At 49.5% G+C, this 26,864-nt stretch overlaps 1 protein-coding gene across 1 annotated transcript in view; it reads right to left on the bottom strand.

Annotated features, from left to right (window-relative positions):
* Window positions 1-956: 956 nt before the first annotated feature.
* The window catches only part of SRRM4 (serine/arginine repetitive matrix 4), a 148,402-nt gene continuing 122,494 nt past the window's right edge, over window positions 957-26,864 (bottom strand). Inside the window, exons 8-13 of the mRNA XM_058531530.1 lie at window positions 26,527-26,683; window positions 13,176-13,480; window positions 8,834-9,037; window positions 6,035-6,145; window positions 5,251-5,391; window positions 957-3,474 (exon numbers count right to left, since the gene is read on the bottom strand). Coding sequence (XP_058387513.1) covers window positions 3,207-3,474; window positions 5,251-5,391; window positions 6,035-6,145; window positions 8,834-9,037; window positions 13,176-13,480; window positions 26,527-26,683 — 1,186 coding nt within the window. The 3' untranslated portion in view covers window positions 957-3,206. The remainder of the gene's footprint in view (window positions 3,475-5,250; window positions 5,392-6,034; window positions 6,146-8,833; window positions 9,038-13,175; window positions 13,481-26,526; window positions 26,684-26,864) is intronic.

Below are 26,864 nucleotides of genomic sequence, written 5' to 3'. Positions count from 1 at the left end.
AGATCCTGGTTCCCAGGATGGGCTCTGAAATGACCTTCCTGGGGGAAATTCCAGCTGCTCCTTTCATCTTTTTTTTTTTTTTCTTCTAATTTTAGAAATAGCTCTGTGCTCTCTCCTGACAGAACAGCAAGAGATCACAGAAAAAGGCTTTGCTCTGGGTTTGTGTGTCTCTCCCAGCAGAGCTGATCCCTAGTCACAAGGCAGTGTGTGTCCACCGCAGAAGGAACAGAGCAGCTTGGAAATCTCAGGGGATGGGGAGAAATTAGCTACAGTGGAGGCAGAAGCATGTGTAACTTACACGAAACCAACTTGGTATGCTCAGAAAAGCCAGAGTGATCTCCTCGGCTCATATACGCCCTGGAGTAAGGGTGAGATCAAGATGGGCCTACGCTTTTCCCTCTACCAGCTTGATTCTTGCCGTTAAGGCAAGAATCTCACAGTGTGAGCACTTCATCAGCTCCAAGTGCCATCCCCTTAAACCAGACGTCGTTTTCAACCACCATGGCCTCCCAAACACAAGGCAGATACTTCAATAAGTACTAACAGAAGTCTCATCACTTGGCCAAGAGATCCGCATCTGCCTCCCATCAGGTGTCGCCCTAATGCATTTTCATGGGCAATTTCAACTCTGTGCAGGTTTTGCTCAACATGCCAACTTTAGACTCCAATCCCAACGTGAGCTGACTCCATCCACTGTGTCAACTCAGCGCCTCCGCTCATAAGCCTCTTAGCTGTTTGCACCTTCCTGATACCTCAGTGAGGTAGTTGGTGGGTAGGGGGCTGGGGCGCAGGCCTGAACCTCACCGACGTCGGGATGAACGTGCTTCCAGGCCAACTCCAGAATGTTCCAGACTTGGAGCTCTGCGAGTCTCGCCTTTGGGGAAAAGGCCAACATCCCTACCCACATCCGGCCTCCGGAATCCCACCCATAGAGACACGATGAAAAAAAAGAGAGATGCGCAAAAATAATTTAGAAGTCCCCCCCTTCCCATACACACATACAAACACACACACACAACCTCTCCGTATAAATAAATAAATAGCTGAATACTACTCATGGCAACCGCATGCGGTTGAGAGAGACAGAGAGAGGTCACATAAATAAATAAATAAACATAAATAAATAAAATAAATAAAAGGTTCGTTAGGACCCCCAGGCAAAATGGTCCCCTAGAGTTGCTTGAATGAACGCAGCCTGAACGGGAGGCTCCTGGGCCTCCCACCGCTGTCCTGCTAAGGAGGTTCGTAGCTCCGGAGGTTCCGTGGCTCCGGAAGACCTTTGTCTCCGTGAAGGGAGACTGAGTCCAGTCTGGGTTCCTGGGCGGGGAAGAGGGTTATTTACAGTTGCTGTACATGCCCTCCCAGGGCACCTGCCCCTGTCCCAGGCACCTGCCATCAGTCCTTCTGCGGTGACAGCACTGGCATCCATCAGTCTTGGTGGGTGAGGCCTAGGTCGGGGCCAGAGGCCATCATGGGAAGGCCGGGTCCTCCACTGCTTGCTGCCTGGGGCTGCCCGGCTCTGCTCTCCTGATGGAGGAACGACTTTCGGGGTGGTTGTAGGGCAATTTCTGGCCCCACGGGCTGATGTGATGGGGAAGATTGGGGAAGGGGGTCACTGCTTCTAAGAGAAAGGATTTTTTCTAAATGTTTTCCCTGGGGTGTGAGGGATAAAGAATGTTTGGTCCCTGCTTCCCGGTAGCCTCAGCTGGCAACCTTCCCCTCTGGCTCTCTCCCTCCATGCCCTGTGCTGCTGCTGTTGGCACCACAAACTTTGAAACTCACCCACAAGGCTCCGGAAAGCCAGTCAGCTGGCGAGGGGGATGCCCAAGAGTTTATTTTAAGGTTCTTCTCCCTAATGCCCCTGTTCGCAGTGCCTTCTGTGGACGAAGCAGCTGGTGATATTTGTGTTGGAGATCAACTTACTCTCGCCGCCCAGCCCTGGGCAGGGGGAGGGGGGGTGAGGGCAGAAATGAAGGTGGGCCTTTCCCAAGCTGACAAGAAACCACAGAAGCTGGTGGGAGCCCAAGCTATGGAGCATCCGAGCCCCTCTCCCCGCAGACTCTCTAGATTTGGGTCCTTCCCCCCAAACCTGAGTTGCTGTGCCCCATCCTGGCAAAATTCCTGAGAGGCAAAGGGGCTGGCTTAGGCTGAGGGTGGGTGGGTGGGTGGGGGAGCAGCTGTGCTGGGTAGGATCCAGGGTGTGGCAGTCTGGGCAGTGGGGAGGGGGCAGGCAGGCGCCAACCAGAGGGTAAGGCCAGACTGGCTGGCGCTGGGGACTGGCAGCTGGCCATGGCACTGGGGAATGTTCAGCAGATGGTCCCGTGGAATTAAGTTGGTGCCAGCTAGTGGAGCTGAGGCAAATTTGGGAAGTGGGACTCTAGACCAAACTGTCCCAAGTGTCTACTGTGTCCTTTCTCAGTGAGGTTGCAGGGTCCCTGTGAACAGAGGCATTTTGTGTAAACTGTGTGGTGGCCCCTCCGTTGCTGGAACCTACTGGGCTCCTTTCCCTGACCATGCTGAGATACTGGGAGCAGCAGACTGACCCCTTCTCTACTCATGACCGAAGAGCCTATCTCCTACCTTCTGACACCTACCACCAACTGAAATGTCCATGTCCCCTGCTCCTATATGTCCCTTTTCTAGGACCCAATAGCCTCTAGCCTTTGCTCTGGCCTGTTAGGGGAGGTGGAAGGCCTGACCCCCATTCCTGGGCCTGAACTGCCCTTGGTCTCCTCTCATCTCCCCCCCACCCCTATGGGGGTCCATACACGTGCAGCCATGAGATTGAATGAGGGGAGAATGAGGGCAGGTTGATGAATTACCGCCGGCCTTCTGTATGCATCCTGTGAGCAGTGGGTTACCAGAACTCTCTCTACATTTTCCTGGCCAGGCCCAAACTTTTGAGTCATGAACCCATTGCTTCTTACAAAACCTTGAGGCTTTTTGTGCCAACAGAGGGTGGTTCTCTCCATACGCCCAGGCCTGAACTGAGCCCCAGGGTGATGCTGGTGGAGGCTCCTAGCAGCTCGACATAGAGGCCAAAGCCCTGGTACCCTCTTTCCCTCCTCCCCAGGAGAGCAGGAAGGACAGGTCCAGGAGCCCTCAGTGTCTGTCACCAAGGAGAAGGCAGGGTGGGCAGGGAGTGGGGGCGGCTGGCAGAGTGAAAGGGGCCCCCGCGGGCAGCTGGCTCAAGGGAAGGCCCTCGCTTAGCGCCTCATGCTGGAGTAGCTGTCTGCTGAGCTGTAGCTCCGGCTCCTGCTCCGGGAGCCCAGGCTGGGGCTGCGGGAGCTGGAGCTGCTGCTCGGGCGGGTCCTGCTCCGGCTGTGGCTGTGGCTGCGGCTGCGGCTCCGGCTCCGGGAGTAGCTGTGGCTGCCCGAGCGGCTGCTGCTGCTGCTGTACCAGGAGGAGGTGCTGCTGAGGCTGCTGGGCGAGGAGGGGCTGGGCCGGTAGTAGGGGATGGGGCGTTTCCGGGCACTGCAGAGACCAGAGCGAGCTTGCATGAGGGCCAGACTCCTCCCAGCCTCCACCCAGGGAGTGCCAGCCTCGTCCCAAGGGAAAACACTATCCTTCCATTCCCTAGTCCCTCAGGAAAAAATTCTCCCTTTACACTTCTCCTGCAGTTCTGAGAACATCAGGAGGTCTCAGCCTAGTGCTGATATGTCTTGAAAGTGATAACCTCACTTTTTAAAACAGCAAGCCTGGGGCTCAGAGCCTCCAGCTGGCAACAGAATCTACATCTAAACTTTAATCATAGTTTGCTATTTTTACTTCTACTAGAACCTTCTATTTATGGCGAGAGAGATTTTCCATTTACTGTAGTGTATCAAGTTTCCTTTTGAAATAAATGTATGGACCTCTAAAAAAGGGCAAATCTATTTAAAGAAAATTAAGGAAACAATAGTATACTTAATTAAGCAGACAAGGCCAAAGTGTGGGTGACTAAAGGTCGGGAAACACTGCATGGGTTCATCATGATGGACTATTTGGGGTTGACTAAGGAAACCAGAGTCTTCTGGAAATGCCACTCTCTTTATCTCAGCTTTCCTCCAAGTCCGCGCCAAAGACATCTTTGCTTAAGGCAGAGGATGGAGAAGTCCCTTCCTGTGTGCCAGGCCGACGCAGGGTGTTGTGTGGGATATTGGAGAAGGTGATGCCATCACCGTGTCTTACTGTCTGGGTCACAAGTTCTTTTTCCTCCTCCAGGTCATCTCCGGGGAGGAGGCACAGGGAAGCCAGCCCCCTTCTCCCCTGCGGGTCACTGGACTGAGTGGTTGACCCTCAGAGAGCCACTGGAGGAGCCCAACTGATTATCAAGAGCCAATTTTAGGCCATCACTCAACCATTCTCCCAGCTTTCAAGGCATGAGAAATTTGTGTCCACTCAGACCTCAGGCTTCTCTTCTATGGTTTTTTTTCTTCTGAGACCTTACCTGTTACAGGAAACCTTATCCATCTAATCTGACCATTCAGTCCATAACAGTGGTACACAGCGGTTCTAGTGTTCTGAATTTAAGTTTATGAAGTATGTTCACATCTCTTTGAGCCCTTTCATTTCATCCTCAAGCTCCTGGAAGTTATTTCGTCTAATATTTCATAGGTGAGAACTGAGGCTCTTGGAGGTGAAGAGACCTTCCCAGGTCACTGGAAAGTGGCACAGCCAGGATTCCATTCCAAATCCAGTGCTCTCCCCTTACTCACCCGGGCTCCCTCTAAGTCTCGTGGGCACCTAGACAACCCTGTTTGCCCTCTCCACGCTTGGTTCAGGGTATAATTCCGTATGGGTCCATCAGCCTGGCATCTGACTGAGCGGGTCTGAGGGTGGAGGTCTGTCTGGACTCCCTGGCTCCACCCCTAGGCAAATGCCCTGCCCCATGGCTTTGCCCCCCATTCCCTGGCCCAACCACACTCTTGCCCAGACCAGCCTACGCTGCCCCAGCCCTAACCTCAGATTTCGGCCACACCAGATTCCTCAGGCTGGCCCCAGCCCTATCCCAGTCACCCCACCCTAGCCCCGCCCCACCCCGTCTTAGGCCTCGCCTCGTCCTTGCAGGCCCCAGGGGTGGGCAGGGATGCTGATTTGGCCCCGAGGTTTTGAAGAGAACATAATATCAGAGGTTGGGGGTTAAGGATCCCGGAGCTCCCATAATCCTGAAATCCCGCCCCAAGGAGGCACGGGGAGAACCCGAGGCCCGAACAGGTGGGAAGAGGGTGGGAGTGAGGGTGGGGCGGGCCCCCGGCCTCCGGGCCTGACCTGGTTATGCGCCGCGCCTCCAGGTGGCTCGGCGAGTCTCTCCGGCGCTTCCGCATGGGCGAGTAGGACCGCCGTCTCCGCCGCGCCCGCTGGCGCTCCCGCTGCTGCGAGTCCTTCTCGCCGTGCTTGGGGTCCCGCTCCCTGAAGGGGGCCGGGGGGTTACTGGGGAGCTGGGGCCGGCCCGGCTCTACTGTGTGAACGCGTGGGAGAGGGGCACTCACGTCCTTACCTGTGCCCCCACCCCGCTGGGGCGGGCGATGGGGTCTGCACGGGCCCCCGGGCAGGCGGGAGGGGAGAGGACAGGGCCGTGGGGAGAGTCTGCGGGGTGAGCACTGTGGGCTGGGCCGGGCGCGTGCAGGGGGGTCAGCCTCTGAGGGTGGGCATTACGGGGCGCGGGTGTTGCGGGAGGTTATGTGATTTAGGCGGGCCCTGGTGCGTGAGTAAGAATTGGGGGCCTGAATGTTCGGATCAGGTGTGGTATTTGTGTGAAGAGGCTGAGGGCCGAGGATGTGAATTCTGGGGTGTGGCTGTAGGAGTGTTTGGGGTGGGTATCAGGACACAAAGATTTGGGGCCTCGGTGCCACTCCAGCCAAGACCAGGGAACTACAGGAATGCTGAGTCACCTCCCCAGCCCTACCCCGGCGGGGCTCGACCTAAGGGGAATAGGGGCGGAGCTTGAGAGAGGCTCCGCAGAGGTGACTTGGGGAGGCGGGGCCAGACAGGCAGGTCTGCGCTTAGGAGGGGGTCTGGGAGGCGGGGCCTGGCTCGAGGGGCGGGGCCGTACCTGCTGGGGCTGTAGCGCGAGTAGCTGGGGCTGCGGCGGGATCGAGAGCTTCTGCTAGGCGGGCTCCTCTTGCCAGACTTGGAGGAATAGCTGGGAGAGCGCGAGTAGGACCTGGAGGAGAGGAGGCCGCCCCTGAGGAGCCTGCTGAGCTCCGCCACGGTTGTCCTGGGTGTCTACCGTTTTATTCAGCTGGTCTCAGGCCTTCTTTCTGAAGACCAGACCCTTACCGGAGAGTGACATCCCCTCCCTTTTGAGTGGTTCAACTTCCTCTTATTATATTCTTACTGTCCTGGCCGCTTATTAGCTGTGTGACCTCGGGCAGGTGATTTCACTTCTCTGGGCCTCTGTTTTCTCATCTGTAAAATGGGGGCAATTATAGTACTTACCCTATGGAGTTGTAAATTAAATGAGTAAATTAAGGTAACTCGTTTAGCCTATTGGCACATAGCCAGCACACAGGAAATGTTAGCTGTGATTGTTGTGTGTTTTACTAGGTGCTAGACATGGAACTAATGCTTTGTGTGCATTATCTCATGTAATCCTCTGCACATCCTAGGGTTAGGTACTATTATCAATCCCACTCGACAGATAGGGAAACAGGCACAGAGAGGGGGATGTAATTTGCTCGAGGTTACTCAGCTGGTGAGGGATTTGAACCCAGGTCTGCATGGCTACAACGTGCTCTTGACTTCTGCTAGACTATATTGTGCATCCGAATTACTCACCCTATGCTACTTCAGGCTTCTTCCCTCTCCACTAAGGCCTCTCACTTTTAGAGAACCATGGCCTTGGTTTCTCCAGCTTCCCAGGAACATCTGCCCTTCACTCTTACCTCCCTAACGTCAAGCTTTCAAATAATTTTCATCTCATATATACTGACTGTGATCTACTAGTAGTGATACCAAGGTTGAGAGGGATTATAAGGCCATGTTTGTGTGCAGTGGGAAAGAGTACTGTGATGGATTAGCAATGTCTGCTATGGGCACAGGAATGGGTAGTGGAGACACTCTCTCACGTTCTGTTTTTGCCAGCTTTCCCTCACAGAAACACTAAAGTTTTCCCATCTGTTCTTTTTAACTTCAAAAGAAGGCTTGCTATGACCTGCCCTCACCTAGATGTTCCTTAGTCCCTTCCTGCTTTCCAGGTGATCTAATAACCGTGCCCCTTAAATATTGCTCTGGGACTCTGTTCTTACACGCTGCTCAGGGTGACATAAGGAGTGTGGGTAAGGAATAGCTCCTCCAATCTCAGTGCCCTGGGACAGTGTCCAGCGATGGCCTCTGCAAATTTGCTCTTGCCAACTTGCTCTTTGGCTATGCATTGAGAGACATCATAAGAAAGAGTCAAGATGAAACATGCCTTTGGACACTTTGAAAGGATGTCAGTCATTTCCATCCACTACATCACATAGTGTTCCTTTTCTGTGGAATATGAGTCATTTTTCATAGACTTAAAATCAGAAATAACTGCTCTTCTGAGCAACTCGTTCAATTCTTTTTTGTTAAGAACGTATAAATTAATGGAGCAATTTCCCCTTTTGCTTTTTCTGCCAGGGAGCTCAGAGTCACATTTGCTGCCCACCTTCATAGCAACTATACAGAATGATAGGGCATACCTTTGGGACTTAACCTTTCTCTTGACTTAATTTTATTTTTCTCCTTAATTTTTCTTTTAGCCTGATTTTCTCTTCTATTTATGTCACTCTATCATATCAAATATTTCTGTCAGCCGCCTCGTCTCTTTTTTTTGAATGAACTGGTCTTGAAGAAACCAACTAAGTAAGCAACTGTTTTTTGATCACACGGTTGCAAAAGAGGAACAGTCGGCCTGCTGTTGGAAATTCCTGTTTGTAGAGGGAAGCTGGGCTCCATGAAGCCATGGGTTGATTAGACTGGATGGAATCTTCCAGTTCCTGAGATCTCATGTCTGTGCATTCTGCTGCATCATTATTCCACATGAGAAAAATCAAGCAATTACCAGTGGTTATTGGAATTGAGTGGTAGAATGCAAGAAGGGGCATGATTCTTTTTCCTGTATCCATGCCCCTTGCAATGTGACTTTGCAGCTCCTCCCACTAAGAGGAACACCCCTTGCATTGGATTTGTCTTGTGACTTGCTATGGCTAATAGAATGGCAGAAGGGAGGTCATGTCCCTTCCAAGCCTAGGCTTCAAGAGGCCTTGCACACTACTGCTGTCTTTTGGAACCTGGCCATCACCATGTGAACAAGCCCAGACAAGCCTGCTGGAGGATGAGAGACCACATGGAGCAGAGATGAGTCAGTGGGGGTCATCCAGGCCAGCTAGCCCCCAGCAAACCCTCCAGCTGATGGAAGACACATGCATGAACCCAAGAGAGAGCAGAAGAACCACCCAGCTGAGCCCAGCCCAAACTGCTGATCCACAGAATCAGGAACTAAGTAAATGCTTGTTGTTTAAGGATGCTAAGTTTGGGGGTAATTTTCTATGCTGCAGAAGATAAATGATACACACAAGCACATCCTCATGCCAATAGCAACAATCATAGCTTACTCACTATGTTTTAAGTACTGATCTAAGTGCTGTATAGTCCTCAGAACAATGCTTTAGGGTAAGTATTGTTACTGTTTTCATTTTGCAGATGAGGAAACTGAGGCTCAGAGAGGTTAACTGAGGCCCAAGGCCACCAGCTAGTAATGGATAGAACGGGCATTCAAACTCAAGTGGGTCAGACTCCTCTCCCCACGGGCCAAAGGTCATCTCCAATTAACTAGCTCCCTAGGACGAAAGCACTGCAGAGCAAAGGTCAAAACTGCACTCACCTTTTCCCAGAGGAGGCGGATCTGCTCCGGGTGTACCTGGGGGAGGCCCTGGGGTTTGGGGATCTGGAGGAGTGGCTGGAGGAGCGGGTGCTGGCATAGGAGGAGCTGCGGGAGCACCCTCGCATGGGGGAGCTCTGGGCCGTGGGTGGGACCAAACTGGACTTCTTCACCTCGGCGCATTCCAGACATGGCGACTGAAATCCTCTGCGGAGGGGGAGAACGTCTGTTAGCACTGGCCTGCCTGCTGATCTGGGGGCGTCTCCCGCTGATACTCACCTCCCTACCTTTGCCTAGGCTGTGGTGCTCTCAGAACCCCCTCTCCACCTTTGCCCATCTTACTACCTCTGGAAAGACTTGCCAGGCCACAGATGATAGAGAGCAGAGATAGAGTGGGACGCATACCACATGGGGCACTTGGGAATATTTTAGGTCATTGGTAAATACCATCAAATCACATGGTGAGAGACTTATTCCCTTTCGAGTCTTTTTCAGTCCTCTGATTATATTAACGAGAAAGCCCAGTTTGGGTACTAGTGGTTTTTACCATCTCTTTGACACTTGGAGTCTCCCAGTGAGAGAGAGCAGGCGTGGGGCTCAGAGCCTTGAGCAGGCAACCGTAACTAACCAGAATTAAATACACTGTGTTAATATGTATTTTTACAGGTGCCTTCTATTTAGGACAAATGATACAAATTTTCTATTTAAGATAGTACTATAAGTTTCCTTATATAAATGAGTTTATCAAAGTAAATAAAAGTACCAGTAGTACATGGATATGGTAAAAATCAAGAAGATGACAAGTAGTTGGTTTAAGTTTGGGAAATTTTGGTGTAGCCCATTTTGCAGATGGGGAAATTGAGACCCAAAGAAGGGTGGAGGCTTGTTCAAAGTCACCCAAAGGACAGCATCCTGACTTCTGTATTCCCACCCTGCCTGGATCTATGCTGGGTTCCTGTTGGGTTCTCAGTAAGGACATGTTCATTTGGATTGGGCCAAGGGTCAAGTTCAAATCATGTTAACATGGTTTTCAAGGCTCATCATGACCCGGCCTCTGCTCACCCCTCCAGCCTCAGCTCTTGGAACTGTCCTCTCTTGACTCTGGCCATAATGGACTATCTATTCCTCCTGGAATAGCCCTGTTCCCTCCCTTGTCTCCGGGCCTTAGAACATTCCCACTCCCTGGAACCCTCTTCCCTCCCCTCTTCTCCTAACAACTACTCATGGTTCAGGCTTTAGTTTGACCTCACCTTTTCTGGGAAGCCTTCCTTGATACCCCCTAATTCTGATGAGGTGACCTCCAGTGTGTCACCACAGCCCCCAGCCCCTACGCTTCCCCTCTCCCTAGATGGCTCACTTGGTCTTATAATTGTCGTCTCCCCCAGACACTGAGCTTGGGGCCAGGACATATGTCTCTCTGGATACCGTATCCCAGCACCTAGGACAGAGCCTGATACATGTGCTTGGTCATCAATAAATAGCTGTGGGATAAACATCCTGAGCCTCTTAGTGTCCTGGATGCTTCATAAGCATCATCTCGTTTAGTCCTCCCAACAACCTTATGAAGCCGGCACTATTATCTCCGATTTACGGAGAAGCTTCAGAAGGGTTAGCTACTTGCTCAAGGCCACCCAGAGTCTCAAACCGTGACCTGTCCAGCTCCGAAGCCCATTCCCCTGCCACCTCACCAGCCCCCACCTTCACTGTCTCTGGTTCCCCTGATTGAGAGCTCACGTCTCTTCCACTCCGCCCTCTGCTCACAGTTGGCATGACGTAAATAGGCATGGATTTAAAGATCATTTATATTTCAAAGTGAAAGGCTGCGTCTAAATTATTTAATTTGGCTGTCCACAGAGATTAAATTAAGCAGGTAACTGCTAGATGCTGCTCAGGCGTTAGCTCCAGTTCTGGAGACAGATCTGTGTTGGAATCCTGGTGCTGGCCCTTATTGACTGAGTGTCTTTACTCTGAGCCTCAGTTTCCCCATCAGCTAAAAAAGGGTTTTAATAGTACCTATCCCATAAAGGTTTTGTGAGGAAACCTTTATATATAAGGAAGATTATCCATGGAAAGCACTTGGCATAGGAACCTAGCATATAGTCAGGGCTTGAGAAATACTAGCAGCCATTATTATTATTGCTGTTGTTATTGTTATTCTCAGTTTTTCCTGCATAACAGCACTGCAGTCTATCAGTAGACACATGTCCTCCCTCTGTCATGTGGAAACATCACTGTCTGTTCTTAGAGATATTGACATTTGCTCTGACCCAGCCCTGGCTCCAAGCCAAGTGTGGGTGTGAACCGAGGCCAGGGATATCTGGGGCAGGCAAACCAGAGGCCAGGCCTACGTGTGAATGCCAAGCTCTTTGTCCAGGACTGAAGTGTTGGGGACAAAGGGTGCTCTGTCCTTGAAGAAGCTGTTAACTGCTTCAATGCTGAGGCTCCGGCTGTCTTTCTGAAACCCTGGCCACTGTGAACAGAAGCAGACTCCCACCCCCAGAAGAAGGAAGGACCCCAGTTTTGTCGTGACTTCGTGCACCAGCAAATCTTTTCCACCCTTCCTGCATCTCTGCATCTGCCCCATTAATTATACGCTCCTGAGGACAAGGACTGTATCTTCAGCACCAGGCTGAGTGGCTGGCGTATAGGAGGTGCCTGATACGCAGCTGAGGAGAAGTAACAGGATGAATGGTCCAGAGTAAGTGATCAGCACATTTTACTAGCTATGACTGTGACATTATCCTCAGTGATGAGCATTTTGCTGTGATTTCTTGAGTGAGAGAGTAACGGAGTGATGAAGCAGAATTACAGCTGGTTCATAAACAACTGCCTGGAAGGGTTTTCTGCAGGAAACTGTATCCAGTAAGTGCGTTAATATGGGCAAAAGAGTCAAGTAGTCTCAACGTTCTACGATAGCTTGATCTTCCTTTACCTAAAATTGTCCCGTGGAATATATATATAATTTAAATATACATGTTTAAATTAATAAACTTTATTTTTTAGAGTAGTTTTACGTTCACAGAAGAACTGAGTGGAAAGGACAGAGAATCCCCACATACTCCCTATCCTCACACACACCCAGCCTCTCCCACTGTCAGCATCCAGCACCAGAGTGCTACATTTGTTACAATCAATGAACCTATCCTGACACGTCATTATCACCCAGAGTCCGTAGTTTACATTAGGGTTCACTCTTGTGAACCCAAAGGGTCTTGACAAATATATAGTATATATCTACCACTGTAGCATCATACAGAATAGTTTCACTGCCCTAAAAATCTGTGCTCTGTCTATTCTTCCCTCCCTACCCCCCTAACCTCTGGTAACCACTGATCTTTTTACTGTCGCCATAGTTTTGCCTTTTCCAGAATGTCCTAGAGTTGGAATCATACAGTATGGAGCCTTTTCAGATGGGCTTCCTTCACTTAGTCATGAGCATTTAAGGTTCCTCCATGTCTTTTCATGTCTTGACAGCTCATTTCTTTTTAGCACTGAGTAATATTCCATTGTCTGGATGGACCACAGTTTATCTATCCACTCACCTACTGAAGGACATCTTGGTTGCTTCCATGTTTTGGCCATTATGAATCCAGCTGCCATAAACATCCACGTGCAGGTTTTTATGTGGACGTAAATTTTGAATGCATTTGGGTAAACACCATGGTATATTTTTAAACGACAGTGACTTAAAATGAATTTAATGTTAGACTTTCTCCTGAGAGTACTGGTAAAATTGACATCTGTTTTTGCCTGCCTAGGCTCCATCCCTACTCCTGATACCAGTACCCTGGCTTTTCCTTCAGAGAACCAGACTTGCCCCAAGTTTAATGTACGTGGGAAGATTCTACTCATTAGCCCCGATAATGGCATGTGACACATTCTAGCCAAAAGCACAGACTCCTCTGGGCCAGAGTGATTGGTCCAGGGGTGAACAAATGGCCCAAGCTGGGCCAAGCAGAGCCAATGAGCACTTGCTCTGCTATTTTGCTGAAATTTTGGGGAAAGAGGCAGTCTGCTTCCATTGGCTGGCTAAATGGATAGCATGTTAGCTGGATGGCATATTTGCCAATGCTTTGGGAATGAAGCCAACAGAGGGGGAAGCAGAGCTGGGAAATGTAATGGGAAAGACATTACCAATGACATTTTTGAGCCCCTGGATCCAGCTGTACCTGAAGCTGAATATCCTTGGATTTTTAAAAAAATTATGCCAGTTTGAATTGAATTTTCTCTCTCCCAAAAATAAAAGACTCCTAGGTCCAGGTGAGGGGTGTATTTTGGAGCTAGGGTGAGAGACTGAGATGGTGGAGCTAAGCGGGACCCCCTCCTCCTGCCTAGGTGCACTGACCTTGACTCTCTGCCCCTGCTGGTGGGGGAGAGATTCTCCAAAGTGGCCCCCTTGTTCTGGGGTGAGGAGGTGGTGAAGGAGTTCCCTGAATCAGAGGTGTTGCCGCTGTTGATGTCCTGGCTCTTGCTTAGGCCCCCACTGGGGCTCCCCTTCTCCTGACCCCGAGACCTGGCTGAGCCGATTTGCATGGAGGGCGGCGAGGAGGTGTCATTGCCTGAGTCATACTCCTGGGAGCGTCCTCGGGAGGTGGTGAGCGGGCTGGCTGTTTTGGTAAAGAGGTCCCCTGCAGACCCCGACCCTGTGATCTGAAAGCAAAAACACCCGTTGGACACTGCTGAGCGCCGGGCTTGCGGGCTGTGTCTAAATAACCAAGAAATGTTTACCGTCATGATGCACTGTAACAAAAGGAAAGAGAGAGGAGAGGAAAGGAGAGACGCCAAAAAACAAAAGCACAAATTCCTGAAAGATACCACAGAAAGGAGATATTTTTTTACCCCCTCCTAGGATAACTGGAAGATTTAGGTATCATGCAGAGAAAAAGCATGCGATCCAGATTAAACAAAAGAAAAAGGAAATCATACAAAATTTAATTTCTAATGAATTAACTCAAACAAAAGAGACAACTTAATCGAAAGGGGGGTGTAAACACCCTTGATCTAAAACAATAATAAAAATAAGGGAAGGGGAAAAAGAAATGGGGCTATGGGCCTGAAAAAAAATATATCTTGGAAATTAAATAAAGGAGATAAAGCCAAAATTTTAAACTGCAACCAAATCCTCAATGAATTTGACATTTTTTTCTTTTAAAGAAAAAGTTGCCTGAACAGAACCCTAAACAAATATCGCATGGGGAATAGAAATGAAATAAAGAGAAGCGTTTCATATATAGATATATATAAAGTCAGGGTCACAAAATGACACTTTTGTAGTTTTCAACTAAAGGGGAAAAGAAAGAGAGGACAAAAAAAAAATGGAAGTCAAATAGTCTGACTGAAAACAAATGAAAAAAAAGCTCTCTACGGATATCTGTGTGTGTCCTTTTCCCCCTGGAGAAGGTAGCTAAGGCTCTCGAGTGGCTTCTAATAAATTCTCTCATGTCTTTGCGGATTATATCCACTTACCAAGCAAGAACTCCTCCTTTAGTAGGTAGGTAAGGTGTAAGAGAAAGGGAAGAGCGGGCAACGTGAGTCCATTGTTAGAGTCGCAAATGACAAGAAAAAACACACACCTTTCTGCACATCCTCACACTTGGCCCTGAACTCGGAGCTCTGGTTTTTCAGTGTTCTTGACAGGTGAGGCTTCCGTTCTGTTGGGGGACCTCAAGCCATCAACACTAACCTTGTCAGGCCCTGAATGCCCAAGTTGGATCAAGGAATCTTTGCTGAAATTGCAAATGGCAGCCAGAGTTTGCATCGCTCTAGGTGTCAGGATCAAGGGGACACGGGGAGGGTGTGCCTGTGACAAAGCTTTGGGAGGGGCTTGGAGATTTGGCTTTGGGGTGATTGGGAATGAGGAGAGGTCCCCAGAATCCTGTGTGGGGCTGATCTAGGAAGGATGAAGGAGTAAAGGAGGTGATGGAGAGCCAGCCCTTGGGGGAAGGCAATGGCGCCTTTAGAAGCACAATGGATGGTTTTCTTTAAACGTTCAGACCAGTCTCACGGCTGGGATGACACAGTGGTTCGGTTCTGGCCCCTGCCAACAGTACCATGCTTAGCTGTGGGCAAGAGGAACCCTGCTTGGGGCCTCTTCCAGTGAATACCATCCCCATGGAAAAATCTCGGGGACCAAGCGGGCGCTACCTGGAAACCACTTCCCCCGAGACCACTCTCTGGGTACCTGAGATCCCAGAATTCTCTGTTTAAAAGACCCGAGCCCTCTTCCAGGGTCTCTGCTGGCTCATCCACGGATCTAGTCTCCGGGGATAGAGCGTGCTTCAGGTGTGCACACCCCTAGGTCCAAGGGTGGCTATTGGGACAGAACTTGGACGTTCGGGCTGAGGTGTCCATGTGTGTGTATGGAAGGTCCATCATGGCATTGGTTGGTGCAAGAGGTGGGAGGAGAGAGGGAGGGGCCAGGCCTCCAGGCAGGTTCTCCCCACACTGCCATGTTGTGGACGGGCACTCTGTGGGGTCCAAGACTCTAAATTCAAATCTGGCTTTCCAGATCATTTTGAAGGTATATTTGCCAAGATAGGAGAGCATATTTCATTTGAGTTTGCTGGCTTGATTTATAAGCAGTATGTGGGCCTCCTTCTATACTCTTGGCCTGGGCCCCACAAATATTAGTGCAGAGCCTGCTTCCCCCTACTTTATGCCATGCACCTTGGGCCTAAAGGAAGGGGACTTTTGGGCTTTCTTAAGGCACCATTTTTGCCTTCTCAGCAATTGGTGATGAGGGTGAGACACAGAGACATGCGAACTACAAGAATAACGGATAACTCCAGCATCTCAGGATGTCAGCTCCTGGACCAGGGGGGCGGGACTTCCTTTGTGGATTCTCCCAGGAGGCCTTGTGCACAGACAAGGTGACGATCCAGCTTTATCAAGTTCTACCCAGCACAGTTGCCACTTTACCTGCTTGGTGATCTGGCTAGCTTTGCTTTGGGAGAAGGGACCTCAAAATAAGGTTGCCCAGGTGGAGTTTTCTAGAGTGAGACTGGTTTAAAAATAATGTAGAGGCCACATTCCCATTCAGCTCCTCCTTGCTATCTTCCCATTGCAGTTTGGATGGCATACCCTTCCCACCTCTGGGGGCGCAATGGTAACAAGTGTATTTCCGCCACCTCTGCAGGAAGGAGAGCATCACTCCAGGCAGCTAGATCTTGGGACCTGGGTTCTCAGGCTGGCTTGGTCCAAGGATGGACTCATGGAATCTTTCCTCAGAGATGGCAAATGTTTGGTGGCCAGTGTGTCACAAGTGAATCAGGCAACACTTCTTGGAGGGAACCAGGCTGGCAGACAACGTGAAGGGGCCTGTGAGTACCGTGGTTTCCACTATCTTGTGGCTTGCTACCTGGGGCATCCAGGCTGGCCTTTCTCTCCCCAGGGACTTGTTCCTAGCCTTGATCACTAATTTCAAAGCATTTGCTCTGGCGTATCATGGGTCCCCGTGGGCAAGGATTTCCCAAGTGTGAGGCCCCTCGGGGCTAGTGGATATAGAAGGGGACTTTCCCTCGTTCTCTTTCTCAATCCTACACCCTCAGCTCACAGGAACACTTTTAGAGTATCTCGACCATGACCATTATCCACATGTAACTTGTGTGATTAGAACTGAGAACTCTATAAGGCATTGTGGTTTTCCATCATCACCAGAAATGTTCTCATTGGGTTGACCTTGGCGCCTGAAAATACCAACCTCTCCTGCTTGTTGAAAAGTCCCGTTTCTTTGGATGAATCTAAATTCTTTGACATGGAGGACAATGTCTTTTACAACCCAGCCCTGTGTACTTCACAAACCTTATCTCTGCCACAGACCCCCACCCTGGCCCCCACAACCTTAAGCCGATCAATGAGTTTTCTTGCTTCTGCCACCACTTGTTGCTCTCCCAACCCCAGGCCATTTGCACATGCCATTTCCTCTGCTTAGAACACTCTTCCTCATTTCTTCACTTCACGTGGCTAAATTTATTCATCCTCCAGTTTATATATCACCTCCTCTAGAAAGCCTTCTCTGATCCCCAGGCCAGGATAGCACAAAACTCTCTACTTCATTCATTGATTCATTCAATCATTCATTCATTCACTCATTCAAAAATGACTGGGTTCTGTGTGTCACAGCACTGTTACTCAGTGGGGTAATTGTGTATTTTATTGCCTGTGTCTCCATCTGGGTGGGAGCTTGTTGAAGGCAGAGGCCACGCATGACTGGCTCAGTGTTGTACCCAAGTACCCACCAGTGCCTGGCACAGAGTAGGTGCTCAGTAAATCTTGCTGAATGAACAAAGCTGCTCTACAGTCCCCTGGAAACCTGAGCTGGGAAGCCTGGGCCCACCCTAACTTAATTCATTGGTGGAGATGGTTGGGTGATCAGGCCCTGGTGGGGTCCAACTGGGTGACCGCCAGCTTTGGGAACTGGATGGATTTTTAAGGAGGGACTGGCTTCCATCACACTCAAAATAGGAAACCACAGGTGGACCCTTGGCTCAAGGTTGGGGTCTTGAGACCAGCTCAAGGCTGGGTTTGTGAGCTAGAGAGAACCTCTAGAATCAAGGTTTGGGTCCAGACCCAGGGCAGAGAAGGAATATCCTCTTCAGACGCAGAACCCTTGGAGAAAGCACACTGGGGCTTGATCTATAGCTTCACAACAGCATAAGCTCCAGGCTAAGGTGAGAAGTTCCAGACCCAGAAAGCCTTCCCGATAGACAAGCTGTACTCCAGATGAGACCCTCTGCTATTCTGGGAGGTCAGGTTCAAGGATGGACTGGGTCTGGCCATTCGCACACAACAGGGCTGCAGGTCCATACAGTGACTTTGTACGGATTATAAAAAGGTGCTCCTCTTGGGTCAGGAATTAGAAAGGGGCGCCCCCAGACAAATTAGGAAAAAGATACACCTTTCTCTGTGCTGAAGCATCTCCTCATCAGTATTCAAAGCTGGCTTGGTGAATGGAGGGTAGGTAGGGTTTCACTTCAAGGCCAGTCACCCTTGTACAGGGCACGACCAGCATAACGACATCCCTAGCAGGCACCGAATATGTAAATCTTCTCACTCTATTTGACCTGCTTAAAGGATGACTTTGGGGTTAGGGGAAAGAGGTGGCAGCCTGAAGACGTTCATTCCTGCTCCTTTCACCCAAACTCCATTGGGATTTGTCTTTACAAGTCTTGATGGGCTTTGTCTATATTTCCAGGTGATGCGAATATTTTAATAAACTCGTTAGAGAAGTCTGGAGAGCGTAATGGCCTCTGCCTCAGACGCCACCTTCTCCAGAGCTCTCCACCCCACACAAAGAGGAGGAAAGATATAACTGAGGGGAGCCAAAGGCAGGATGAGTGCATGTGTGTGTGTGGGGGAGGTGGGTGACAGCCATGATGATGCAAAGGAGACCTTCAAGCCACGGACATCGTAACGGGCAGACAACGGAGGCCTCCGTGATCTTGCCTCTGCGCTCTCATCTCTGAGTGTCTCCTTCCTAGCCGGATACTCACTCCGGCACGGAAGATGCAAACAGTTGCCCACCCGACATTGACGTGACAGGATGGCTCCCCTTTGCTCCTCCATATCTCCTCATTTAGATAATAGGCCTCTCAAAATTCCTCTTTGAAGAGCTCTTCTTCATCCATTGGGAGTTTTTCTTCGACGCCTGTAACTGCTCTCTGTCTCTGTACTGCCAGCTTAGCTACAAAATGGTGCTCAGGATACTCGCTAAGAGGAGTCAACCTAGACCCATTGTTGTCCACTAACAATGCCCTCAGGGTAGCCAGCACCTCAATTTAAGACCTGGGACCCTCATACCAGGCTCTCTTCTTTGGTCCACTCTGACCCCTTCCTCCATTTCAGCCTTGCCCTTCCTTTCATGTCTTCACAAAGGCCTACCTTTGGGGCATGGCATGAAAATTCCGCCCCTGTAAGATCTGCTTGATCACCAAGTGAAAAAACGTCTGTCTTAATATGGATTCCCACAGAAACTGAGGCAGGAATTGGAGTGCCAGTAGTTTGTTTGAGAGGGCAACCTCCGTAGGGGAGTAGGGAAAAGAGATGAGACAGAGAAGGAGCCAATGAAAGATGCGTTATCAAACCAGCTGCCACAGTGGGTGGCTGGAGGACACTCTGGGAGCCAGTGGAGAACTGGCCCCAGAGTTAATCCCAACCAAGGACGGAGCTGGGGTATTTATACACCAATTCTCCACGACTTGTGGGCTGAAGGCTATATCTGGGGATGTCAGTTCTCTAGTATGTCCAAACTGCCTCGTGGCCAAGCAAAGTGGTCTTTGGTGGCCAGAGAACATTGTCTGCAAGCTGGAAGCTGGCCGTGTGCCCTGGTGTGGGAAGGGTGAGGGGATATAAACGAACAGCTTCAACACCCCAAGTCACCATTGGAAAACTGATGGGCCAAGTTATGCTTTGTTTCAGGCATGCTTTCTTTAGCTCTCTTAGTATGTTTGAAAATAAATTTGAATTAACGCCAACATTGTAGAATGAGGTGGTTTCAGATAACAACTCCATTTCCAGTTAGTGTTGAAAAATAAGATCAGGCAACATTGGGTCCACATTCCTGCTTGGCAATAATCGGCTTGAGAATGATTGCAGCTGCCCCTTTTAGAGGGCAGGAAATCTCCTGGCCCCAGGCCCCACGGGGTCTCTGTTGCTTATATCTACCAGCTTCCTGGCCCCCAAGACATCGAGATTTGTGACCCTCTGTTCCAAGTGTTCATTGCTACCTTGATAGCTCTGAAAGCAACACAAACACAGTGCATCCTGTGTTTCATCTCTCCCTTCCAGAACTCTGAAATGGGTTGCTCCATCTTCCCATCTCCAGCCTTTCAATCCCTCTGGGCCTTTGTCAATGAAAGAAGCCAGGAGACCAGAGCCTTTAAACCATATCCAGACCCCAGAGCTATTACAAACTCTTCCCTTCTCTGTCAGGATGGCCAATCTCAGATTTTTTTTAGGACAAACTGCTTTTCGCAAACTCATGGCCATTGGGAGAAAGCAAACAAATATTTCCCCTTTACTCTCTTAGCCCCCTCCAAGGTGAGACTCCCATTTTTCTTCTTGTGAACTCATAAGCTTGCCTCATCAACTTATCCCTTAATATACTCGGTGTTAACACTTGGGTTTTCTAATAAGTAATTAAATCCCCCCGCCACGAGCTCCAGCTCCCTGGCGTTTCACTAGGAGTCTCTCTCAGCCCTCCAGGGGAGCCAGCACTGTTATTTATTGTTTTTGTTTCAAATCATTATTTAATCAAGAACGGGGAAAAAAGGCAACCTCTCACTTACACTTCAAAATTTAATTTCAGCTGAATTCGGAGATCAAGAGGGAGCGCGGCCTAATAGGTTACGAAAATACAATCAAGAAGAGAATTCCAATTAAACTGAACAAGTCCATTTACTATAGCTTCAAATGGCCCCATGGAGAGAGACGGCTATAAATTTTTTTCCCTCCCCGCCATACGGGGGACTGGAAATTCTCTTGCGCATATAGAGCTGCATGGCAGCGCCTTTAGCTAGAGGGTTCTGGTTATTCCTTTAAAAAAAATCCTTTTGTTTCACAAAGACATTAAGTTTATTTTCCTTGCTGCTGTTCATCTTCCTTTGCACACTAATTAGGAAGACGGCAAAAGAATGGATTCATTGACCTGTTGGGAGTTCATTTGAGAGGAGGCGGGGATGAAGAAAGATACTGAGACCTGCTGGGGATTGTGGGAAGATGAGGAAGTCCTTTAGGGCAGGGAGGATCCCACGGGGCTGTGCACTGCAGTTAACCTTGGGTCCAGGGAGGTGGCCTGGCCTCCTCTCCCCTTCCCTCCAGCAGAAGGCTGACGGAATGGTGGCGTCAGCCTCACCGCTTCTCTGAAGCCCCTCTTGATGGCCCCCAGTCCACTGGTTCTTGACAATCTCTACATGGATCTAGTTAGACAAATTTTTCACCAGCCCAAATTGAAACAAGAAAAAATAAGTTCAATGTAATGAGTTTTTCATCCAGCTCAATTCATTTGATTTAAAGGCTCATCGTTTCTTCTGAGGTCACATCTGTCCTACTTCTTTGGGTGGTAAAATGGCCCTTTCATGACAGAAAGTGGTGATTTTCTTTTTCTGTCTTTATTTGGCAAAAGGAAAAGTTGACAATGCTACGCCACTTTCCATTTAAAAAACAACTGGTCCCGCCAATCCCCGAGCCTCCCGCCACCCTCCTCCTGCACTCTGGTCCCTCGCTTCTCAAAGCGGGTGTTGGGTGTAGAGTCTCCCAGTTGAGCAAGAGCTTGAAGGCCTTCGACAGAATGTGCGCGAGCCTGGGTCAGGGGTCCAGAGGCCTGGGCCATCCATATATTCCCTTCAGCCTCATTTCCCCATCTATAAAATGGGAAGCGTATCACCACGCTGCCTTTCTCCTAGGGTTGTTCTGAAGTTCACTCAAGATGTTGGATATGATGGAGCTCTTTGAGGCCAGAGATGCTCCAAAAACATCACATCTGGGTTTGTTTGGAGTAAGTTTAATAAAGCCACTGTGACAACAAATAATAATATTAGCAGCTATTGTATATTGAGCATCATGACCCAAGCACTGGGCTGAGTTTTCACAGAACAGAAGCTGCACGAGGGCAGGAACCTGGTCTGTCTTATTCACCGCTGTTCACCCAGTGCCTGGAACAGTGCCTGGCACATAGTAGGTGCCTAATGCATATTTTTTAAATGAATGGAGCCCTCATCTCCACCCTCACAATTACCCTATGGGGTTGGTATGATTGTTGCCCTAAGGTACAGATGAGACACTGAGGCCCAGCAAAGTGAAATGATACCAGGGAGGTCACGTGATTCAGCACATGGTCTCTGAGGTCAGAATTTCTAGGTTCAAATCCTAGCTTCTCCATTTCATTGCTGCCTTTTACTTAATTTTTCTAGGCTGTAGGTTCCTCATTGTAAAATGAGGATATTAGTGGAAGCTCCCTTGAAGGGCTATTGTTAGAAATACATGAGATGACACATAAAGAATTCAGCCTAGCACATAGTAGGTGCTCAGGAAGCATCAGTTATTGCTGCCACCCAGGGTCTCCCAGGGAGACGAGCTCCAGAACTCCAGAGTATCCAGATTTGCTCCAAAGTCCATGTCTTCATCACTACCCTCTATTGCTTCCTCCTGTTCACAAATTTCATGAAGGCCTCTTTTCTGGACCCCAAGTTCTGCTTTTTGTGTGTATGTGTGACATCTGTGCAGGTTTTTGTCGGCAAGGAGTATGTTGCAACTGTTGGCCCAAGCTGGAGGCAAGAGGAGGAAAAAAGGAGCCTGCCCTTCTCTGTGGTCTGGCTTCCGTCTTGATCAGCCCTTTCCAGATTCCCTCTCCAGTTAAGGCGGACTTAACAGAGAACCCCATGCAACAGGGAAAGGGCTTGGCCAAACCTTGGGGCCACCAGCCTCTCTGTCATCTAGTCGGTCCTCTGGCTCTCAGAGTAAGCTTCTGAGGCACCAGCCACAATTCATACCAGCCAGCTCCCCTTCCTCCCAATTGGGCTACCAACCTAAGTCCCTTCACCTCTCTGAGCCTCAGTTTTCCCATCTAAAAATGGTGATAATAACTGCGTCTACCTCAGAGAACTGTTTTGTGGATCAAAGGAGAAAAAAAAAAACCTGTGAAGTATGTGACAGTCCCTGGCACATAGTGGTATTTCCCCCTGCCTCTATTCATCAGCCCTCTCAATTGGGTGAACTCCTATCCATCCTTCAAAACCCGGCTCAAATGTTCCCATATTTGTACAGCCCTCTCAGATGCCAAGACAACATTGTCTGGTTCTTCCTCTGTTGTCCTACCACAAATTGTGCTTGCTTCCATCACCACCAGGGGTGATATTCAAAATATTCAACAACTGGTTGAGTGTGGGTAGCTGGCGTTGGCACTGAAGGGCTGTCAGGTATCTTTAGTTGCTGGGCTGTGAGAAGGTCTAGAAGGTACCAGGGGAGGGAAGGGATGGTTGAGTTGACGGGGGATGGGCCAGTGACAGAGTCTGTTTACTCACCAGTGTGCAAGTATTTGAATATTTTAGCAACTGAGGAGGTCCTGGTACTCACCCACTCCATCTCAGCCCTAATGACAACACTTATCTCACTGTATCGCAGCGTGCTGTTGATACTAGACTGTGAGCTCCGGAGTTCGGGAAGAGTGTTTATTCATCTCTGTGTCTCCCGAATGTCTTGAACAGAGATGGTTGAGTGGAGATAAGGAACATGAGTGAGGCTGGGAAGGGTCCCTAATTCGTCTCCTTGGGACCCTCCATTTGGATTTGGGCTCTGACAGACCAAGAGGGCTTCAGGTTATCTTTAGCTCACCAGCTACAATTTCCATAAGACACAACCCACATCTGCATATTCATATATGCAAATACACCCGTTGATGCAATATGCCCGTCCCTGATTTTTTAAAGAGCTGTGCATATGAAATGCCTGCAATGGAGTGTGGCAGGAACCATGGCATAGAAGACCCTTCGCGCTCCGCTCCTGTTCATCTCCAGAGCCCCATGTCTTGCCCTGGAATTCTGTCTCCATCCCCATCTCCAGTGTTCATTTCCTGCTTCCTTTGGCTAATAGTTTCTCAGGTAGTTGTCACCTTCTCTGCCCTAACCTGAGCCTAACCCTAACTCCCTTCCCTGCCTGCTTAACCTTCCACCCCATCTCAGCATCTCCACATTAATTGTTGTGTATTGTCTTTTATGGTTTTGACTTTGCCTGTCTCATAAGAAGGCAAAGACTGTTTCTTATTCACTGGATCCTGAGAGCCATGTCAGGGCTGACCCTTTGTAGATGCTCAGTACATAACTGGTAGTTTGAACCAGTGATTGAATGGGGGATTCAATGACGGTGACTTTGCTGTTCTCTTTAACAAAGAGCTCGGAAAACTCCTGGGGCCAGGACTCTTGGAAGCCTTTGGTCCAGCCTGGCACCGTCTTCCATCTCTGCCTTTGTAGAAGAGAAGATGAGAAAGGGGCTAGCATGGAGGGAACTCAGAGGACCAGATTTGGGGGGCATCTGAGGCCCCCAGGAGTCAGGCAACCGTGAACAGGTGGAGCTAGCCATTTGGGCTGCAGCTGCCATCTATGGTGGAAGGAGAGAGGAAGCAGGGGCCCTTGCTCAGTCTCAAGTCATTCACTGACTAGCCTGGGCCTGGAACCAGACTACTGTTATAACTACCACCACTGCCATTCCAGCGCTGCTGCTATTGTTGCTGCTGCTATGACCACCTCCACTGTTAATACTCCTGCTGCTACTACCATTAGCAGCAGACATTACAGAGCATTTACCACTTGCCTGCTGTAATCTAAAATGTTTACTCACATTAAGTCGTTGAATCCTCACAACATACCCCTTAGGAGGCAGGTCCTATTATTATCCTGGTTTTTCAGATTGGGAGGAAACTGAAGCACAGAGAGTTCGTGTAACTTGCTCAAGGCTCTGCAGTTGCTAAGTGCAGAGCCAGCATCTGGAATGTTGTTGTCATAATACCTGCTAATACTTGCTGAGTTTTGCCCCTCTGCCAAGCCCTGGGCTCAACAGTTCACAACATTATTTTGCTTTGGTCCTAACAAGGCTTTTGAAGAAGAGACTTATTATCTGGATTTTTTTTTAACGGATGATGAAACTGTGGCTCAAAAAGGTTTAAGTAACTAAACCTAGCTCAGAGCCAGGATTTGACTGCATAATCATAACCCCATGTTTTTAACAACTCTGACTTGCCATAGATCATGGAAGTCATTACTATTCTGTGAGTCTCAGTTTCTCTTCTTGGAATCAGGGCATTGATTTGGTGAGCTCTTAAGGCCTCTCCCTTCCAGGTAAGGATGAGCTTTCAGCCCTTCTCATAGGGGCTGGGCCCACGAGGGACATGAAGTCTTCAAGAGCCAACAGCCAATCTGGAACCTCATCAGCTGGTGTGGGAGGACCACTTTTTTTTTTTTTTTTTTTTTGGAACATCCATCTTTTTGCAACATATTGACAGACCTGACCTGTTAGGAAACCACCCCAGGCAGGTGAGAAGACATAAGCCTTTTTAGAGAGGCAGTTGGCACTTTTTAGAGAGGGTCAGTTGGGGCCACAAAATGGGCTGCCACAAACACCATGACCAGGAAGATTGGGTGGCTTTTACTAACTTGAAATCTTTCCTCCACCTCGTATTGCTCGTATTTTAAATTTATTTCTACCTTTGCAACAATTCCCCTGGAAGGCTAGTGGGATAATCATGCCCATTTTCCAGGTAAGGAAGCTGAGGCTGGGAGGGTAAAAGGAATTGTCCAGCTAAGCTAAGACTTGAGCCCAGGTCTCCTGACTCTCTGCCATGCTGGGAAGACGTTTTATAGGACATTCAGGGAGGGGAGGAGGCAGGTGGGCATTTGCCATCTGCAGAATACTCAGCAACCACACACATCTCCACAAAGGAGGGGCCTGGGAGAGCTGTGGATGGTTCCAGCTAGGCAGAGGATTTGGGCAAAATTAGACCTTGGTGATACAGGATGACTTGATGGGTGAAGAGTTTCCCAGAATGCACTGCAGGTTATAACTATTGTGTCAACCAGGCCCAACTAGAGTTTATCATCGCCTTCTCTTCCTTGACCTCCCGGCAAGCACCTCGAGCGTTTCCTTATTTCCACCTCATCCTTTCTAAGAGAACGGCTCTCTGAAATTTTCAGATTCATGCGTGGCCAGAGGAGACAGGTCCCTTCCCAGCTGTCAGCTGCGACTTTAGGTTACGTCAACGCTGAATCTCCTGTTTGTCTGTCTGTCCCTTTAGAGTCTCACAAGGCCTTCACATACTTTATCTTATTGCATATCCCCAACAGTCCCATGTGGAAGTGGTATTATTTCAAGTTTACCAATGAGAAAACTGTGTTTCAAAGAAGTCAAGTGACTTTCCCAAAGCCACACAGCTAGGAAGTGGCAAAACTGGGACTCGAGTTCAGATCCAGCTCTTAATCCCTTGCCCAGGAAACTTCCTGGTGTCAAACTGTCTGAAGTCACCTTCCAGCTCCTCCTTGTCGACCTGAGGGATTGCGCTGTGTGATTCCACTCAATGCTGGGCTGCTAAATCGGATTCGCTCTTGCTTTGCTCTGTGGCTTTACCCCAGACCTTAACTGCTCTGAGCCTTGGTTTTTCTGTCCCATCTATGGAAGGGACTAGTGAGGGCCACTGTGCCCTCCACTCCCTGAGACCTTGTGTGGACACATGAGAGGACAAAGGTCATATCAATTCAAGGCCGTGTTTATATAGGTGAAACCAAATCCCAGCTGCTAATCCATGCTGCAGGCTAGCTGGCATCAAAGATGCAGACCTCACTGGAAAGCTGGAGTGCCTCTGTGACATCAAATACCCCCTCTTCCTTCTTCCTCAAAGAAACCTACGGTGTCTTACATGCATTCCTGCAGATGTCACTCTGGAGACCAATATATATTTTCCAATGTTCCCCTGATAAAAAGACTGGGTATTTTAGTTCGTCTCCCTCCCCTTACCAGATCCCCTCCCCCCAAAACCAAGTGCTGCCCAAGGCTGGCGAGTGACCATTTGGTGAATCAATAACGAGGTCTCAAACCAGTGGGGTATTTGCCCGAAACTGGATTAAAATGTGTCATAGACTGCCCTGAGCTTGTGCCTCCACCTCCCCCAGGTGTCGTGGCCCAGACTGGCGGAGGAGGCTGTGCGCAATACTTACTACACCCCTGGCCGACAGGAGGCAGAGCGTCTGGAGGGGCTGGCTGGGCGGGTGGCTGGACCGGGCCTCGGGGCTGGCCTTGCAGAGGGTCTTGGAGCAGCGGCGGGAGTGTCTTCGGCGGGACTTCCGCCCTTCCTCAGGGGACCGGCCACGGTGCCTGGGGGCAGGGAGAGAGGTCTGAGGGTCTTTTGATGGGGAGCATGGCAGAGAGGTGGTTAGGGACCAACAGGATCTGAGGATGATAGACTGTGTTTGCATGGACTATGTGGGCATCCATCCATCTGTCCATCCACTCACCCACCCACCCGCCCATTCATTCATTCATTCTCTCATTTGTT

Source organism: Diceros bicornis, chromosome 35 (genome assembly GCF_020826845.1).
Source record: "Diceros bicornis minor isolate mBicDic1 chromosome 35, mDicBic1.mat.cur, whole genome shotgun sequence".
NCBI classification, from domain to species: Eukaryota; Metazoa; Chordata; class Mammalia; order Perissodactyla; family Rhinocerotidae; genus Diceros; species Diceros bicornis.
The sequence above is the reverse complement of the archived record's forward strand: the minus strand, read 5'-3'. Positions and strand labels throughout refer to the sequence as shown.